This window comes from Halichoeres trimaculatus, unplaced genomic scaffold, assembly GCF_033239565.1.
Source record: "Halichoeres trimaculatus isolate MK-OKI-2021-1 unplaced genomic scaffold, fHalTri1.1 fHalTri1_scaffold_21, whole genome shotgun sequence".
In the NCBI taxonomy this organism is placed as follows: Eukaryota; Metazoa; Chordata; class Actinopteri; order Labriformes; family Labridae; genus Halichoeres; species Halichoeres trimaculatus.
The window spans coordinates 21,871,627-21,890,815 of record NW_027437199.1 but is presented as its reverse complement, the minus strand read 5'-3'; the positions used below and the strand labels follow the sequence as shown (position 1 = coordinate 21,890,815).

The 19,189-nt window shown below is 35.4% G+C and overlaps 2 protein-coding genes and 1 pseudogene across 5 annotated transcripts in view; 1 reads left to right on the top strand and 2 right to left on the bottom strand.

Annotated features, from left to right (window-relative positions):
- The first annotated feature begins 335 nt into the window (after positions 1-335).
- morn2 (MORN repeat containing 2) lies at positions 336-8,307 on the top strand. Of its 2 annotated transcripts, XM_074697964.1 has the most exons (6): positions 336-361; positions 485-591; positions 751-801; positions 874-980; positions 1,077-1,213; positions 7,947-8,307. In XM_074697964.1, the coding sequence occupies exons 2-6, from the start codon at positions 585-587 to the stop codon at positions 8,071-8,073; spliced, it is 429 nt and encodes a 142-aa protein (XP_074554065.1). In that variant the 5' UTR covers positions 336-361; positions 485-584; the 3' UTR covers positions 8,074-8,307. The 2 variants fall into 2 exon arrangements, with proteins under 2 accessions (XP_074554065.1, XP_074554064.1); XM_074697963.1 differs by lacking the exon at positions 336-361 and having other exon boundaries at positions 387-591.
- LOC141810905 (uncharacterized) lies at positions 2,228-6,608 on the bottom strand (annotated as a pseudogene).
- A 359-nt stretch (positions 8,308-8,666) lies between the features above and the next one.
- strip2 (striatin interacting protein 2) overlaps positions 8,667-19,189 on the bottom strand; it is a 44,314-nt gene continuing 33,791 nt past the window's right edge. For all 3 annotated transcript variants that reach the window (XM_074697960.1, XM_074697961.1, XM_074697962.1), the window contains 9 exons: positions 18,374-18,445; positions 18,175-18,249; positions 17,845-17,942; positions 17,228-17,354; positions 14,825-14,925; positions 13,546-13,612; positions 13,351-13,455; positions 13,055-13,259; positions 8,667-12,448 (listed from right to left, as the gene is read on the bottom strand). In XM_074697960.1, coding sequence (XP_074554061.1) covers positions 12,198-12,448; positions 13,055-13,259; positions 13,351-13,455; positions 13,546-13,612; positions 14,825-14,925; positions 17,228-17,354; positions 17,845-17,942; positions 18,175-18,249; positions 18,374-18,445 — 1,101 coding nt within the window. In that variant the 3' untranslated portion in view covers positions 8,667-12,197. The remainder of the gene's footprint in view (positions 12,449-13,054; positions 13,260-13,350; positions 13,456-13,545; positions 13,613-14,824; positions 14,926-17,227; positions 17,355-17,844; positions 17,943-18,174; positions 18,250-18,373; positions 18,446-19,189) is intronic.

Sequence of the window (19,189 nt, the reverse complement as noted above, 5' to 3'; positions counted from 1 at the left end):
GTCATTTTAAAAAAGAAATTAAAAAAAGGCTGCAGCCCTTTTCCAGGCTCCCATGGGGGCCTGGAAGTTTCATTTTGATTCAAAGACTGTACATATTGATGGAGTCCATGATTATATTAAGATTCTGACTGATTGTAGACTGAATGATAAAGAATAAAGCAAACATTGTTCTCTGAGTTCTGATTCTTTCTTTCTTTCTTTCTTTCTTTCTTTCTTTCTTTATTTCTTTCTTTCTTTCTTTCTTTCTTGCGTTACATTGGATTACCACTCCACACCAGTAGGTGACAGAAATGCGCCAATAAGTTTTTTTTTTTTTTTTACAACCTCCAATAAACCCGAAGAAGAAGAACTTGTTACCATGGTAACTACTGTTTGCATTGAGCTGCATGCACAGCAGCCTGTTTTAGAAGAGTCGATCCTTTCTATTTTTGAAGTGTTGCAGTGAGAAAGTGTAGCTCTCAGTTTGTTTGTGTCATCTTCACAGCTTCTTGATCGATTACTCTGCGGTGGGTTGGCCTGTGGCGCACAGAGCGTGTAAATATCACTCTGACAGCTAAGCTGCAAGTTGAGGGAAGCTGTCACTGATGTCTGGTGAGGTGTCACTGTGAAGATTCGATTTTTAACAATAAGAACACACACACATACACACAACTTCATGTAGTTGTTTTGATTTTGAAAATGGGGGGAAAAAATGTAATGCAGCAAAAGCCCCTTGGTTTCCACCTGGTAAATAAATCTGTTTTTGAGCAGGTGAAGAGCCAGTAAAGGTGTCCCTCATCTTCCCAAATGGAGACAGATACGGTGAGTGATGTCAGAGGACACATCTCCAAACGTTAACACGACAGTGAGATAACTCTGCCACCTTCCCCACAGAGGGGGAGTGCAGCATGGCTGCTTCAGGAGCCCTAGTGAGGAGTGGTACAGGTACACACACCTCAGCAGGTGGTATGATATACACTGGGGAGTGGCATGAAGACGCAGTAAGTGCTTATCGTGTGTAGCAGCTTTGATCCTCTAATGTGTGGTTTTTCTTGCACTGTGGGTAGTGAGACATTTATGCTGTGTGTGTGTCATAGTTGCACGGCAGAGGGACCCTGCAGCATCCCTCAGGAGCTAAATATGAAGGAGAATTTAAAGACAACATGTATGAAGGCACAGGAACATACACCTTCCCTGATGGCTCCACTTACAGAGGTCAATTTCACAAGAACAGGTAATAAAAACATGCAAGTTTTTTTCTTCACATGTTTTCTGATCACCATCACCATATCTATCTATCTATCTATCTATCTATCTATCTATCTATCTATCTATCTATCTATCTATATACATATCTATCTACATATCTATCTATCTATCTATCTATCTATCTATCTATCTATCTATCTATCTACATATCTATATACATATCTATCTACATATCTATCTATCTATCTATCTATCTCTATATATATATATATATATATATATATATTTATATATATATATATATATAACATCTTGGGATTTTCATTTCTAAATGTACCCTGATTTGATACACTATGGCACAATACTTAAAGTAGAATAGGTGGTTAAAGCATGAAAATGCAAGAATATTGTTTGTGGAATGGGCTAAGACTTCTAGAGCACGCTGCAGAAAGCTCTGTGCAGCATCTTTGCAGCACATTATAACAGCTTGTTATGAAGAGGTTGGATAATTTTGAGACTTCAACAATTTTGAAAAGTGATATTTTTTGTTGTAATTTCAGGAAACACTTGCACATATTATACAAACAAAGTCATCTAAATCATTCTAGTTGGATCATTTTTTAAGTCTTTATCCCTCAAATGGGCAAGCACATATAGAAAGTTATGAAAATTACTAAATTGCTATTTTCTAATGTATCTAGGCAATAATTACACACTTTCATGATTTTTTCCTAATTTGGTTTCTTTTTTTTCAATTTTACACTCTGTATCCCTAGGAATACGTTGCCCATTTTGGGGTAAAAATTTAAAATTTTACAAATTTTTGAAAAGTGACATTTTTAACTTTTAAAAATGATAAAAAACAATTATTTGGCTCGCCTATACCATACTATACTATAATATAATATACTATACTATACTATACTATACTATACACTACATTACTATACTATACTAAACTATACTATACTATACTATACTATACTATACTATACTATACTATACTAAACAAAACTAAACTATACTAAACAATACTATACTATAATATACTATACCATACTAAACTTTCTATACTATACTTTACTTTACTATGATATAATAAACTATACTGTACTACACTATACAAAACTATTCTATACTATACTATACTATACTATACTATACTATACTATACTATACTAAACTATACCAAACTATACTTTACTATAATATACTATAATATACTATACTTAACTATTCTGTACTATACTATACTGTACTTTACTAAACTATACTGCCCTATACTATACTATAGTATACTATACTATGCTATGCTATACTATACTATGCTTTACTGTTCTAAAGAAAATTATACCATACTATAATATACAATACCATACTTAGCTACACTATACTTTACCATACTAAACTATACTATACTATACTATACTATACTATACTAAACTATACTATACTATACTAAACTATACTATACTATACTATACACTACTATAGTATACTGTAATATACTATACTGTACTATACTATACTATACTATGCTATACTATACTTTGCTATACTATACTATACTATACTAAAGAATATTATACCATACTATTATATACTAAACTGTACTATACTATACTTTATTGTACTATATACTACTATACTTTACTAAACTATACTATACTATACAATACTATACTATACTTTACTATACTATACTATACTTTAATATACTTAACTATATTATATATACTATACTATGCTTTACAAAGCTGTAGAATCTTATACCATACTATAATATACTAAACTATACTATACCATACTTTATCATACTATACACTTCTATACTATACTATACTATACTATACTATACTATACTATACTTTACTATATTATACTATACTATACCATACAAAACTTAACTAAACTATACTAAACAATACTAAACTATAATAAACTATACCATACTATACTTTCTATACTATATTTTAGTTTACTATAATATATTAAACTATACTGTACTACACTATACAAAACATTATTTTGCCATGCTATACTATACAATACTATACTAAACTATACTATACAATACTAAACTATACTACACTAGACTATACTATACTATACTATAATATACTATTCTGTACTATACTATACTGTACCTTGCTAAACTATACTATACTATACTATACTGTACTATGCTATACTATACTATACTTTACTATACTATACTATACTATACTTTACAATACTAAACTCCACTATACTATACTATACAATACTATACTGTACTATGCTATACTGTTCTATACTAAACTATACTATACTACACTATACACTACTATACTATACTGTTATATACTATACTGTACTATACTAAACTATACTATACAAAACTAAACTATACTTAACAATACTATACTATAATATACTATACCATACTAAACTTTCTATACTATACTTTACTTTACTATGATATAATAAACTATACTGTACTACACTATACAAAACTATTCTATACTATACTATACTATACTATACTATACTAAACTATACCAAACTATACTTTACTATAATATACTATAATATACTAAACTTAACTATTCTGTACTATACTATACTGTACTTTACTAAACTATACTGCACTTTACTATACTTTAGTATACTATACTATGCTATGCTATACTATACTATGCTTTACTATTCTAAAGAAAATTATACCATTCTATTATATACAATACCATACTTAACTACACTATACTTTACCATACTAAACTATACTATACTATACTATACTATACTATACTATACTATACTAAACTATACTATACTAAACTTTACTATACACTACTATAGTATACTGTAATATACTGTACTGTACTATACTATACTATACTATGCTATACTATACTTTGCTATTCTATGCTATACTATACTAAAGAATATTATACCAGACTATTATATACTAAACTATAATATACTATACTTTATTGTACTATATACTACTATACTTTACTATACTATACTATACTATACTATACTATACTATACTATACTATACTATAATATACTTAACTATATTATATATACTATACTATGCTTTACAAAGCTGTAGAATCTTATACCATACTATAATACACTAAACTATACTATACCATACTTTATCATACTATACACTTCTATACTATACTATACTATACTATACTATACTATACTATATTATACTATACTATACCATACAAAACTAAACTAAACTATACTAAACAATACTAAACTATAATAAACTATACCATACCATACTTTCTATACTATATTTTAGTTTACTATAATATATTAAACTATACTGTACTACACTATACAAAACATTACTTTGCCATGCTATACTATACAATACTTTACTAAACTATACTATACAATACTAAACTATACTACACTAGACTATACTATACTATACTATACTATATTAACTATTCTGTACTATACTATACTGTACCTTGCTAAACTATACTATACTATACTATACTATACTATACTATACTATACTATACTTTACTTTACAATACTCAACTCCACTATACTATACTATACAATACTATACTGTTATATACTAAACTGTACTATACTAAACTAAACTATACTATACTATACACTACTATATATAGTATACTATACTATATTATACAATACTATACTATACTATACTTTGCTATACTATGCTAAACTATACTATACTATACTATACTATACTATACTATACTATACTATACTATACCATACTTTAATTAACGATACGATACTATGCTACAATACTTAACTTAACTATTCTATACTATACTATACTATACTATTCTATACTATTCTATACTGTACTTTACTTAACTATTCTATACAATACTTTACTATACTGTACAATACTATGCTTAACTATGCTCAAGAATATTACAACATACTATATTAACAATACTTGCTATAATATACTATAACATACTATACTTTCGAAACTATACTTTACTTTACTATAATATACTTTACTATACTGTACTACACTATACAAAACTATTCTTTACTGTACTATACTATACTATATTAAACTATACTTTACTGTACTACACTTTACTCTACTACACAAAACTATACTAAAATATACCCTACTGTACTATTTTGTATTATACTTTACTTTACTTCACTAAACTAAACTATACTACACAATGCTATACTATACAATACTATACTATAATAAAAAATACTATACAATAATTATCAATTCCATACTTTACTATACTTTACTATACTTTACCATGCTATACTATTCTATACTATACTATACTATACTATACTATAATATACTATACTATACTATACTATACTATACTATACTAAACTATACTATACTATACTATACTATACTATACTATACTATACTATGTTGTATTGAACTATACTGTACGATACAAAACTATACTATACTTTACTGTGCAATTCTATACTATACAATCTTAAACAAAACTGTACTTTCCTATTCTATACTAAACTATACTATACAATGCTATACTATACTATACTATACTATACTATACTATACTATACTATACTATACTATACTATACTATACATTATTTGACTACACTATACTATGCTATACTATACTTTTCTTTACTATTCTATACTATACTTAACTATACTATTTTATTCTGTACTATAAAATACTGTACTTTACCTAACTATACTATTCAATACAAAACTATACTTTACTTTACTTTACAACTACTATACTTTACTATACTATACTATGCAATACCATGCTTTACTATGCTATAGAAAATAATACCATACTATTATATACATTTCTATACTAAAATATACAATACCATACTTTAATATACTATACTATACTTTACCATACTATAAGATACTCTACTATACTATACAATACTATACTATATTATACTATACTTTACTATACTGTACTATACTATACTGTGCTATTCTAAACTAAACTATACTATACACTACTATACTATACTATTTTATACAATACTGTACTATACTATTCTATACTCAACTTTATTATACCATGCTATACTATACATAACTATTCTATACTATAATATACTATACTTTACGATACAAGGCTTTACTTAACTTTACTATACTTAACTATACTGTACTACACTAAACTTGACTTTTGTATTCTATACTATTCTTTACTATACTCTGCTTTTCTATACTATACTATACTTTTCTTTACTAAACCAAGCTATAATATACAATGCTATACTATACTTTACTATACTTAACTTTGCCATACTTTTCTATACTAGACTATTCTATACTATACTATACTATACTTAACTATACTATACTTTACTATACTATACTATTCTATCCTATATTATTGTATACTATACTTTACTGAACTATTCTATACCATACATGACTATACTATACTATACTTTACTATACTATACTATACTATACTATACTATACTATACTATACTATACTATATTATACTTTACTTTAATATTCTTTACTATACTATACTGTATTTTACTTAACTATACTATACTATACTATACTATACTTTACTGTACTATACTATACTTTACTGTGCAATTCTAAACTTAACTTTTATGTAATATACTTTACTATTCTTTACTATACTATACTTGACTTTATTATATTATACCCTACTATACCATTCTTTACTTAACTTAACTATACTACACTTCACTACACTATACTATACTATACTATTCTAAACTATACTATACTTTACCATACTATACTAATCTATACTTTACTATACCATACTTAATATCAAATTCATTACCAGAATCAATGAAAACAGAAAGTGACAGGGAAATGGCCCGTGGCCACTGCCTGCAGAACTATTACTTTATTAGGGTTAACTTGATAATTGCCTTTCATTTTCTCCATCTTATTTATTTCATTTGCTTACAGCAAGTAATGGTAAATGGTAAATGGAGCTTATATAGTGCTTTTCTAGTCATGGACTACCCAAAGCTGCTTTACACCACAGGTCACACTTACCCATCCACAACCATTCACTCTCACATTCACACACTGATGGATCAAATCTTTACTATGACAGCTATCCATCAGTACATCTAACACAGTCAAGCCCTTTTCATACCCATTCACACACCACTGACGCAGCAGTGGGAGCAACTAGGGGTTAAGTGTCTTGCCCAAGGACACATCGCCATGTGTCGCCAAGAGCTGGGCTTGAACCTGCAACCTTCCGATCACCAAGCGCATTCTCCAACTGCACCACCGACGCCCACAAGTGAAATTGATTCAAAACCAGTGTCGCTTCCTAACTGAGCAGGTTGACACCCCAGAAGTGTGACTGACTTGGAGTTACATTATTCTGATTATTTCTTGAGCAATATCTATATATGTATATATACTACTATACATTTTTAAATAGTATTTTACAACTTCCTATGATTGGGGATCTATAGAGTATTGTCCTCAAAACACATGTATATCTGTGAACAAGTTTTCCCATTTTATACTCCTATCCGGACAATGTATCCCACAGGATATAGACATTCAACGCCTGATTATCAAAGCTGTGTAGATGTAATTCATTATCTCTAAAAAGCAATATATTAATTCATCCAAAAGATAATTTACATGAAAAAAGTTAGGACTTGCCGAATGGTCACTGTCTTTTTCCACGTACGGTGCCATTTTGAAATTTGATAGAAATTGTGTTTTTTTGATTCTGAATGTGTGTGTGCTCAGGTTGGAAGGAGGAGGTGTGTTCACTGACACACAGGGACTGGCCTGGGCCGGAGAGTTTCACGGCAAAGCAGCTCTGGGTCTGGAAGTTCAGTTTAATGTTTCATCAAAAAACAACAATATTGTGTAACTTAAGAAAAAAAAAGTGTGAAAAGTACAAGTTTGGTGTTTATGAAAGACTTTTGTGAGTTTATTTACTGGTTTAAATGCTTACAGATTTACTTGTGAACCAACATGTATGTTTATGCATCCAGAGATCAGTTTTTGTAAAGTAAAAAAGGTTTGTTTACGTCATATAGCTCCAAGTTGTTACCTGGCATTATGCTGCCATTATTTCTTCACAAACTTCATTTTTTACATTCAAAAGCAGCTGGGATTATTTATTAGTGTCATAATTTGCTTTGTGTTGTTGTATCTCCTTGTTTTTTATTCTTTTTGTCATTCTCTGTGATTTTTTTTCTTGTGTGTTTAGATCAATCGTAAAGTTTTGCTTTTATTAAACTTTTTAAAAATTTGAGTCTGCCTTTTGTGTCTTTTTTTGTGGTCGTGTTCCATCCTGACAGTCAGCTGAATCTGTCACTGACTCCATCAAGGTGACAGATGAGAAGAGGTCAGTCTTACATCATGATGCCACCAGCCAATCACAGAGCGCCATATGCTCCTGTCTCCGTCCACATCGGCTGGACTGGATGTGTTTGAACATTGGCCTGAGGAACACAGCGCTGTGTGTGTGTGTGTGTGTGTGTGTGTGTGTGTGTGTGTGTGTGTGTGTGTGTGTGTGTGTGTGTGTGTGGTCAGTCTGACCTTCAGTCTTGGCTGTTGCAGAGCTTTGTGTGTGACCTTCTGTAACCCTTTGCAGCACCCCAGCTGATAAATAATCTCTGCACAAACTGTTGGACATAGTTTAATATGCAGCTCTGATATTTCTCATTCCACTGATAATGCCTCTATGGATCTGTAATTGCACATACCCCTGAATAAATTCAGTTCTGAGTATTTATCTTGACCATACAGAAATGGAAATGTGTGTAACAAAAACACATGTATACTGCAGAGACATCCATACAATGCTTTAACACTTCTGGTAAAATACACACCAGATATAACAAATAGTTTCCATCGATTGTACATTTTTCAGGTAAAAAACAACATTTTCTATTGCAAACCTTTCAGTGGTGACCTGTCTGAAACTTCGAACATGTTCATGAAGGCAAGAAGACTTAAAGGAAAGCAGAGATGGCACTGAACTTTGGCACGAGATACAAAAAAATACATCTGAACCTGAACTGTAAAAGACATAAAAACCAACTCACGGTGAGTCACTGTGAACACCTCAGTGAACGTGTACAGCTTATGCAGTAAATAGTGCTCCAGGTGTAGCTTTAGTGAGATAAATGTGGATTCTCTTCCACGTGTAGTGAGCTAAGTGATGGCACGGAAGCTTTAAATCTTTGCTATATATTATCTCCATAAACCTGAGAATCTATAAAGTATACAAGATTATTTTCAAGATTTAGTCTTCCTGAAGACAAAATAAAAATCCCTTGAAATGCAGAATATAAACTTTGAAAGAAAAGTACACTTCTAACTGTGCTGGAAACATCATGAAACAGAAATAAATAAAACAGCCATTCCAAATATACGAAGAGGTCCTCGAAAACATGCACACGTCCAGAGAGAAGCACGAGACTGAGCGTCCACATTAGTGTTTTATACATGACATCTCCCAAGCAGTGACAAGAACTGAAGCTGACCATGCTGCATGTTTTCTGTGCTTGTTTGTGTGCTTCAGGTTAAATCCAAGAATCCAGAACTCTAAAACCTGGAGCTCGGTTTATTAGGTAGTTTAGGAAAAAAAAACGTCAGAGACGAACTTGAAAAACAGCACCGATTCAGTGACAGCTGTGTTCTTCCAAGCAAGGGTGGCAAAGTGCTCACCAAGGCCACCACGAGGAGCTCAGTGGGTTGACTTATTGTGCTGTTGTCAGGCAGATTAAAGAGGGAGTCAGGAGGGGAGTCAAGGGTCAGGGAGTCACAACCAACCTACAGACAGAATTCCTGCTATTACAGAGAGCTGAGAGGGTCTGTACTAAAACTGGGTGGACATTCATAAACATATTGCTACAGATCCAGCACTTCTTATTTTGGATTTATACTCTAAAAATAATACTTCTACGAAAACAGATCACATGATAATAGATATGTGTCTCTTGAATGCAAGAAGATCAATTGCTAACACTGGGTTGGACGAATGACTGCAAGACTTCTTTTGAAAAGAGCAACATTTACACAGAAGGGGAAACAGGAAATGTTTGAAAAAATTAGGGAGCCATTTATCACTTTTGTTAAAAATGTAGATATTTCAGATATTAAAGATGAATGAGTTTTCTTTAATGAAACTTGGGGATTAAAAAAATTAATCTAATTAATTATAAGATTTGTAACTAATTAATCTAATTAATTGCATTTTAAGCTGATATCTGCTTAAGGTCCCCAAATAAAGAATTTGGATGAGTGCAATCAAAAAATGTTTTGGGGATCAAAACAGGAAATGAGACATAAAAGAAGAGAGTCCACTCTTCTTTGGTAGTTTTGGTGTTTACATGGTCATAGACAATATTATTTGGGTCTTGAAAGATCATTCAAGATGCTCTGAATATGGCTGGCAGCCAATGAGTGAATTGTGCATTAATTTTTACCACACATTAATTTGCAGTGTAATTTATTTATTTTATCTACTTAAAGTGTTAAAGTGACAGCCCTTCTTTAAAGTTAATTCTGAGAACTTTTCAATGTTTGAACTCATTCTATTGTTTTCTGTCATTTTCTTTTTTTTAATTTCATATAGACTGTAATATGCACTGAATTTGGCACTTAGTCTGAAAAGTAGTTTGTCGAATGTTTTGGGGTGTCTTTTTTATCATGGCACCTTCCATATTGTGATATAAAAATGTGTAAAACTCAATAAAATATACTGTTAAAAAATGACTGATATATTCACAAAGTATATGCTGTGTGCCATAAACCCTCAGAGGCTCATTACTGCCCCCTGTGGCTGGAGAGGAAATCACTGTGTGCTTTTCTTTTTTGATATTGCTGCTACGCTTTAATCTCAGGGGTTAGTTAGAACGTGATGGATGCTGAGGTTAGCCTTTGACAGTAACTATCAAACCCCCAGTCTGTACCGCCCATTTGATCTGTGCTTCACAGTTTGTGTTTACCGCGTCTATAGAGTTTCTAAAAGAGAAAGGATTTAAATATTCAGGGTTAAATTTTGACAAAACACCACATCTCCTGAGCTTTCCTTTGGAACCAAACAGGAACTAAAGTCTGCATAAGATGATCCTGTGTGACATCAGTAGCTACAGATTCTTCCCTTTGATTTCTGGATTTTAAACTAAAAATAAGAAAGTTTTACAGACGCCTGAAATAGCAAGAATTCTGGACCTGTTTCTGTTTTTAAGAAAAGGAGAGCTAGGATTCAATTCTTCCCAGAAAACACATTTATCTGACTCCAAACTCTTTCTGCATCTGCCTGTTTTCATTTTACTATCACACGTATACGTTCACAAACAAACACTGTACACTTATAGCTGGTATACTTCTCTTTTTTTGGTGAGAGTAATAAGAATATTATAAGATTATCTGAACCTGTGGCCATCTGAACTGTTAAAAATGACCCTGCGGGTTTTTTTCTTCAAAGAGACATACGAAAAACTATGAAATCCATCGCCCCTTGACATCTCAACACCCACTGTAGACTTTTATAATAATAATAATAAAAAAACTTTTAAATTTTCACCTCCTTTCAGAAAAGTATCATTCTACAAAGTTTGACCAAACATGTTCATACAAATAAAAAAAGAAACACTAATGGGTCAAAAAGCACCGACTTCTTTAGACAGGAGGAGAAAGTAATAATTCTTTCGACACACCAGGAGGGGGCGGTATAACAGACCCAAACACTCTCCTGCTACAGCTGCTTCTGTTTGACTGCTACCTCTGTTGCCTGTCATGTCCATGCGTGTTCGTAGGCACATGTTAACGTTAGTGTGTGGCATCTTTTAGAGAAGGCTCCGTCTTCTTCTGTCTTCTCTCTTCACGTCTTCTTCATTTCCAGAATCTCCTTCCTCCCCCATCCACCCCCATCCCTCCCTCCCCATTCCTCCCTCCTCATCTTGGACATCAGATAAGCGACTCTCCAGTTCCAGGACTCTCCCCTGACCTCCTCTTCCTCCTCCTCCTCCTGGTCCATCAGGGGTCCTGCAGCAGCCCCTCCCACTGGATGGGCTGGGAGAACACCTCCCTCTCCAGCCACATCTCGTAGCTGTAGTGGAAGTCCTCTGGCAAGTCCACGCGCTGACCCAGCACGCTCTGCAGACAGTTGTCCACAGGCGCAAACTCTCCGTTGCGGTTCTTGTCGTAGCGGCGGCTGTTGAACTTCTCGATGCTCTCCCGCAGGGCGCATTCCTCCGCCTGGAAGTCCCAGGGCCGAGCGTCGATGTCTGAACCAGAGCAGAGAGAATTATTCAATCTATAACTGTGCTTTCTCCACTCCCTAACACTTACTGTGACAGATCACTTGCTCTCCCGCGAGGGACTGTGACCCTGAACGGTCCCCCATTTTGCTGTTGCTATGGTAACACACTCCAGACTGTTACTGATTGGCTGTTGGGGAGCTGTATTTCACACACACAGTCATCTTACAGAGCGATGTACAAACACACCCATGGTCACATCCAGTTAAATGAAGAATCAGAGCTCTCAGAGCCTCACGCTGCTCTCTGTCTGTTAAAGAGCTCTGAGGAAACGAGGTCTGAGGCTCTAACTGCCTCCATGAAGGATTCCTTATGAAAACATGAGAGAATAAACTGAGCTATGAACCAAGAAAGGACAAATTAATGACCAGAACGAGTCAGTCTTTAAAGAGGGGGTACTCTGCTTTCTCATGTGTTAATCATGGATATAAAGTACCAACTCTGGATGTTCAGACTGAGCATGTGTAGATTATCAAACCTCTACATTTTCATATGTTGTAGAAATCCCTGATTCTGTCTGTAAACTATCATTAAAATTCCACCCTAACTCAGTCTCTGCTCCATCCTGTTTACCGTTTCCGTAGGCCCAGTCGTCGTTCAGCCGGTGGCGGACCTTCTGGTAGATGGCCGACATGGTCTTCATGTTGCTCTTCCTCCACTGTCGGCCCAGGTACTTGGTCTGGATCTTCAGCAGCTTCAGGACGTAGAGCTGCATCATGGCCTGCTTCACCTTCAGAGCTCTCTTCAGGATGGGGGCGGACTTAAACACCACCAGCATCTGACGGAGGGAAGGAAGGGGGAAGGTTGCACGACACATTATGGCTAATTAATAAAAGCTTCATTTATTCTGTGAGTGCAGAGTTTCTCACCATGGTCCTGGAGTGTTTCCACTTGGTCAGCTTGTTCAGTATTCTCAGCAGATTGATGCAAGAAAACAGGTTCCTCCAACAGAACTGGTTACTGTCTCCTGCTTCCTGAAGGTAGAAAGAAAGAACAGGACTGATGAAGGCCACAACCAAACATTAAAGATCACCATACAAGCTGGACTTCATCCACATCCTCACCAGACTCTCTGCAGTGAGCTCAGGCATCTCATGGACCACACAGTGAGGAAAGTCCAGCACACAGATGCTGCAATGAAAACAGAAACAAGCATGAACTCAGGGTTTAGACCAAGAGTCTTCAACCTGTGGCTCTGGAGCCTCATGAGGCTCTTTGACTCCTTTGCAGTGGCTCCATAAAGCTTTGAAAAAAATATTATTGAAATAAGAACTTTTTATTTTTCTTATAAAGCTGTATTTCACACACAGTCATATTTGGGTATTCAAGCCCGAAGAAACTGACAAAAAAAATCATGCACTGGCATTTTGTTGAAATGTTTAATATGCAACACCTATTGCAAGAAAAAAATGAAATTTACTAGAGATTTTTGCAAGTAATTTGACATTTTTTCAAATTAAGAAAAAAAAACAAATTTTGGGGAGATTTTGCAATTTTTGGAAGTTTTCTGCAAATTTGAAATTTGTTTTGAATTTCTGCAAATTTTTGCAAATTTTGTATATCCCAATTTTTTTTGGAAAAATCAAGCAAATTTTGAAACTTTTACATTTTTTGGAAAATTTAGCAAATTTCTGAATTTTTCATTTTTATTTTTTTGCAAATTTATGACATTTTGCAAATTTTGAATTTTGGAATTTTTGCACATTAATAAAATGTCTTTTTTATTTTGCAAATGTTTTAAATTTCTAATTTTTTTTGCAGCTTGTTGAAATATAAGAAATGTGCAAATTTAGGAAATACATGACATTACAATTATTTTGCATTAATTTTTTTTTTTTTTTGCAAATTTATGAAAAATAAAAAACAAAACATCTTATGTACAATTTTATAAACACAAGAAACGTATTGTTTAATTATCACTAGATTATTACTAAGTTTAGAGTTTTATACACTTTCTTTTGTCTTTATTGTGAAGATGAAAAACATTTTGTGGCTCCAGAATAACTTAAATCCAGGTGAGCTGAGGGAAAATGGCTCCAATGTGAAGATTTCAGACCTCTGGTTTAAACAGTTTAGACTGAGGTCTTTCACCTCGTATCACCTCCTTTCTTTCCCTCACACCTGAACCTCCTGTCTCTGCACTACTGCTGTGCTGCCATCTGTGCAAACACCAGGAAACCTACTGATGAACGTTCATGCAGTCATCCTGACCAAGCAGGCCAATACATCATGGTACAAACTGTAAAATCCTCTGTCAGCTGCACCACACAGAACCTGTCTTTCTGGAAAACAAGAAGGGATTTTTCTCGTGTGTGAGTCCTGGGTAAAAGAAGAGGATCCTACCTGTTCTTGGCACTGATATAAGACATGATGTTCTGGTTGAAGAACTTGAGGATGAGTGGGATACAGTTGGCAAACACCAGGTGCTGGGAGACGATCTCAAACTGCAGGAGGAAGAGAAGAGGAAGAGTTAGAGAGCCTGAGAGTCTGAGAGCGGAGCAGCGGCTAAAAGTGGAGCGTGACAACAAAAACAGCTTCAGTTAAGTCCTGATTCTTCTTTTTCTGCCATGAAGAACTTCTCAAAGGGGCAGAGAACTCACAGAGTACAGACTGATGGATGGTGATGTGGGCTTGAAAAACAGTGATGGTGAAATTCCATGAGTTACAGACAGATAGAGGAGAAAAATAATCCTGTAGTTGATAATCCTCATCATTGATGAATTTTTCTGTTTGGGTGAAGGGCAAGAACCCGAGGGATTTCTACACGAATCCTTCATCTCATCCAAGAAGCTTTAGTAAGATTAAAATCAGGATCTGAATCCGTCATGTGCTCACATTTCTGAGTTTGTTCAGGATATTTTTAATAAACTCATCTTTAAGAGAAACTGTGAGCGGCTGTTTCATAGCAGGGCTGTCAAACATTGTGAAAGACTTTGACTTCTCAGTGGATCCACATGTAATCTTCACTTGTGGCAGCAGAGGGCACTCTGTCAATAATTAGAGTGTAAAAGAATGACTCCTGATGGTAATATAGAATACACCTAATGCCACTGGTTTGAAGCAAATAACAATAATGATTCATGGTGTCTTCAAAACAGGGTCACAAAGTGATCATAAAATAAAACTTAACTGAAAAAGAAATGTGGGGAGGACACGGTGAAAACCATGAAAATCACACAAGACAATCAAATCTATCAAAATACTCAAACCCACCATCAGAACAAAGGATGTAAAAAAAAAGATAAGAATTAATATAAAAGGATAAAAAATCCTGCCTAAGAAGGAATAAAAGCAGCATTTCAGAGGTCAAAACACTCAGAAAACATCTCCTGTGCAGCACAAGAATGCTGCAAAATGTGTTTTTAAAAGATTTAAAAGAGAACAAAGAGTCTGCTGGTCTGATATCCTCAGGCAGGATGTTCCAAAGCGTGGGAGCTCTGACAGTAAAGGTCCTCAGGAGACAACAGGGCACGTACAGACTGAAGAGATTAGAAATACACTCATGTGCAAGTCCAGAAACTGATCTAAAAGTCAACACTTAGATGTTAAAATCATTTCTAAAGTTCATCAGGGGCCAGTGAAGAGAAGCCAAAGCAGCAGTGATGTGGTTTCTCTTTCTGGCTCTCGTGAGGACTTGAGCTGATGATGAGCACAAAGAGTCGGTGTAGTCCAAATGAGAGTCTGAAGATTTTCCTAAATAAAAATGACTTGATTTTCAACAATTTTACTCAGCTGCAGAAAACAAGACCACACATGGATTATTTGCAGCAGCTCTCTCTTTGTATTTTTTCTCCTTTTCTTCTTCTCTTTTTGGTTCTTTTTGTTTTCAGAATCTGTCATTCTTATTTCTATGTCTTAATTTTTGGTCACTGACACCAAGCTAGTTGCGTTTGCAGTGGTCTTTTTTTTAATTTTACTCGTGAGTGTCCTGAGATCTTGGCTGCATTGTTGATACATTAGACTTCAGCTGTTAGCAGCCTGTAGCATGATGATGCTAACTGGTGCTAGGGCAGGTGTTCTCCACAAGCTGAAGAGAAGGAGGTGAAGACGACATGCTGGTGCTGTGATGTGAGCAACCTGTTCTTCAATCCATCGTTATTGGGAACGTAAGATCTATTTCCAATACGATGGATGAGCGAGTGCTAACCCAGCAACAGAGGGAATACCAGAGGGCAGAGTAGCATTATGGCTAACAGAGCTAACACCAGACACAAACACTACACTGAAAGGATTTCACCTGCTCTGAGCGGACAGGAAAAGTCGAGCTCAGTCCTGGACCCTGTGGAGGTGGAGGCTGACTGGAGAATGCTGGAGAATGCTGGACAAGCTGTCGTCTCTGATGGACATATTATTCTATTTCTATATTCTTTAATGTTTTGCACTTTAAACTATCTTGTTTTTGCTGCTGTGACTCTGAATTTACCTTCAGGATTAATAAAGCACACTGTATATGTGTATCTATTCTTTAATCGTATGAAGAGGTTGTCAGATGTGTGCATGAGTGGAAGGTGGGGGGTGATGGAAGGCACACGGTGGGGGTAGGGAGGAGGATCACGGGAAAGTAATGGAATGGATGACTGGATAATCAGGTGGAGGGTTTAAGAGGTAGAGAGGGGGAGGGGCATGGTTTATAGTGTGTGTGTGTGTGTGTGTGTGTGTGTGTGTGTGTGTGTGTGTGTGTGTGTGTGTGTGTGTGTGTGTGTGTGTGTGTGTGTGTGTGTGTGTGTGTGTGTGTGTGTGTGTGACCTGATAAATGTGGTTGAGTTTGAAGTGTTTAAGGAGAAGCAGCAGCAGAGCAGAGATGGCCTTGACGATGATTTCCTTGTGACGGTTCACGTCGATCCCCAGCTTCATGCTCTGAAGGACTGTGATTCTGCAAGACACACACACACGAATACACACGCAGTCACGTAAACACACACCCTTTAAAGTCTCTCAAATAAAAACAGCTTTGTCTCAGCAAAAGAAAACTGTGACCATGAGGATACAGACTGTCCTCTCTCTTTAAAAACTAACGCTCACATCGCTCTCATGACAGTATCATCTGAAGAAAAGACTCAGGAACAGAAACGTCAGACAGAGCTGAGGATGTTTTCAGCTGAATGGTTTTTGCTCTCGTCTCCACAGGGGAAGAGTCTTTCAGCTCTCTGATGTGTCAGATAGTCGAAAACTGGGACGTACTGAAGACTTAAAGTAAACAGTGTTTGTCTAAAAATGACAGGCGGAGACTTTTCTCCCTGATAAACACCAAAAAGGAACGAGCAGAAAATGCTCCTGAGTTATAATTTTCAGGGTGAGGAAGGCGCTGAAAGCTGCTTATTATTCCACCCGCAGCCTTCATCGCTCTGCGTGAAGCTACTTACGGCATCTCCTCAGGCAGCACGTCAGCCAGGATGTTAATGGAGTCTGTTTTGGCTTTGGAGGTCGGCGCTGCAGCCAGAAGCAGCTTCAGGAGAGCAATCTGACAGGAAACAAGGCGCAATGTTACACACGGGGACGGTGAAGGGTCTGTGTTATGATGTACAGCAGGTAAAATGTGACTGTGACATGGACAGAAGCAAATTACAAATGAAAGTGTGCGTTTTCTGAGTGTTTTTGTTGATTTGAAGATAAATCAATCCACATTTCAGGTTAGGATGGAGTCGATGAAGGTAAAAAGGAAAGACAGTGAGTGTGTAAAGGGTTACACTCACCACGTACTGGGAGAGGTTGGGAAGCATGCCCAGGTAAAGCATCTCTGCTGGTGTCTCCTCCACCTCCTCCTCACCCTGCAGGACAGACACAGACACAGAGAGTAAAGCACAGGCTGGTCTTGTTTGTGCTCTGGTTAAGTTACAGTATCATGATTAAGGAAATAACGTGTTAAAAATCTGTTGTTGTGGTTTTACTGACCAGAGTCAGAGGACACTGCTGCAGCTCCTCCTCCTTTTTCATCTGGACTTCAGAGATGGAGATGTATTTGTGCTGAAGAAGAAAATAAAAATCGTTGTATTCACATTAAAACAAAGCTGTTAAAGAAGTGTGAACTGGTCTGTCATCCTAACAGATTCTTCAGAGTAATGACACTTCACTTTGTGTGAACAGACGGTATGGATTCAAGTGGGTGGTCACTGTCAGCAGTGAAAGGGTATCGATCAGAAAAACACTGTGGACACAATAAACGCAGAAAAAGACGTGAAAAAAAAAGATTTAGGAATGTGGAAGAAGAATCTGAAAGAGGTGACACTTGTTTCCAAAGATGCAATTCAAACAAAATTTCTACCAGACATTGGTAGTAACTCAAATAATTAAGTTCGATAACACAGGAAAGAAGTACTGAACACGCAAACTGAGACTCATCTAATACTTAGTGGAGAAGTCTTTGTTTGCAATGACAGCTTCCAGAAGCTTCTTGTATGTTTTAACTAATGGCCCACACTGCTCAGGTGTGATTTTGCCCCATTTCTCTGCACAGATTGTCTTTAAATCTTGAATATTCTTTGGTGCCCTCTGGTGAACCCTTTTCTTTAGCTCAATTGGATTTAAGTCAGGTGATTGACTAGGCCATTCCAACAGATTGATTTTCTTTTTCTGAAACCATTTGAGAGTCAACTTTGCCGTGTGCTTTGGATGGTTGTCCTGCTGGAAGGTCCAGCCACGTCTCATCTTCATCATCCTGGTGGATGGCAGCAGATTCAGATCAAGAATTTCCCCATACATGGCTCCAAT

Bases quoted from the DNA above. Each gene is read 5' to 3' on its own strand.
- morn2 (XM_074697964.1), top strand. The intron at 981-1,076 runs GTAAGTGCTTAT...TGTGTGTCATAG, and splicing joins GGGAGTGGCATGAAGACGCA to TTGCACGGCAGAGGGACCCT. The intron at 1,214-7,946 runs GTAATAAAAACA...GTGTGTGCTCAG, and splicing joins GGTCAATTTCACAAGAACAG to GTTGGAAGGAGGAGGTGTGT.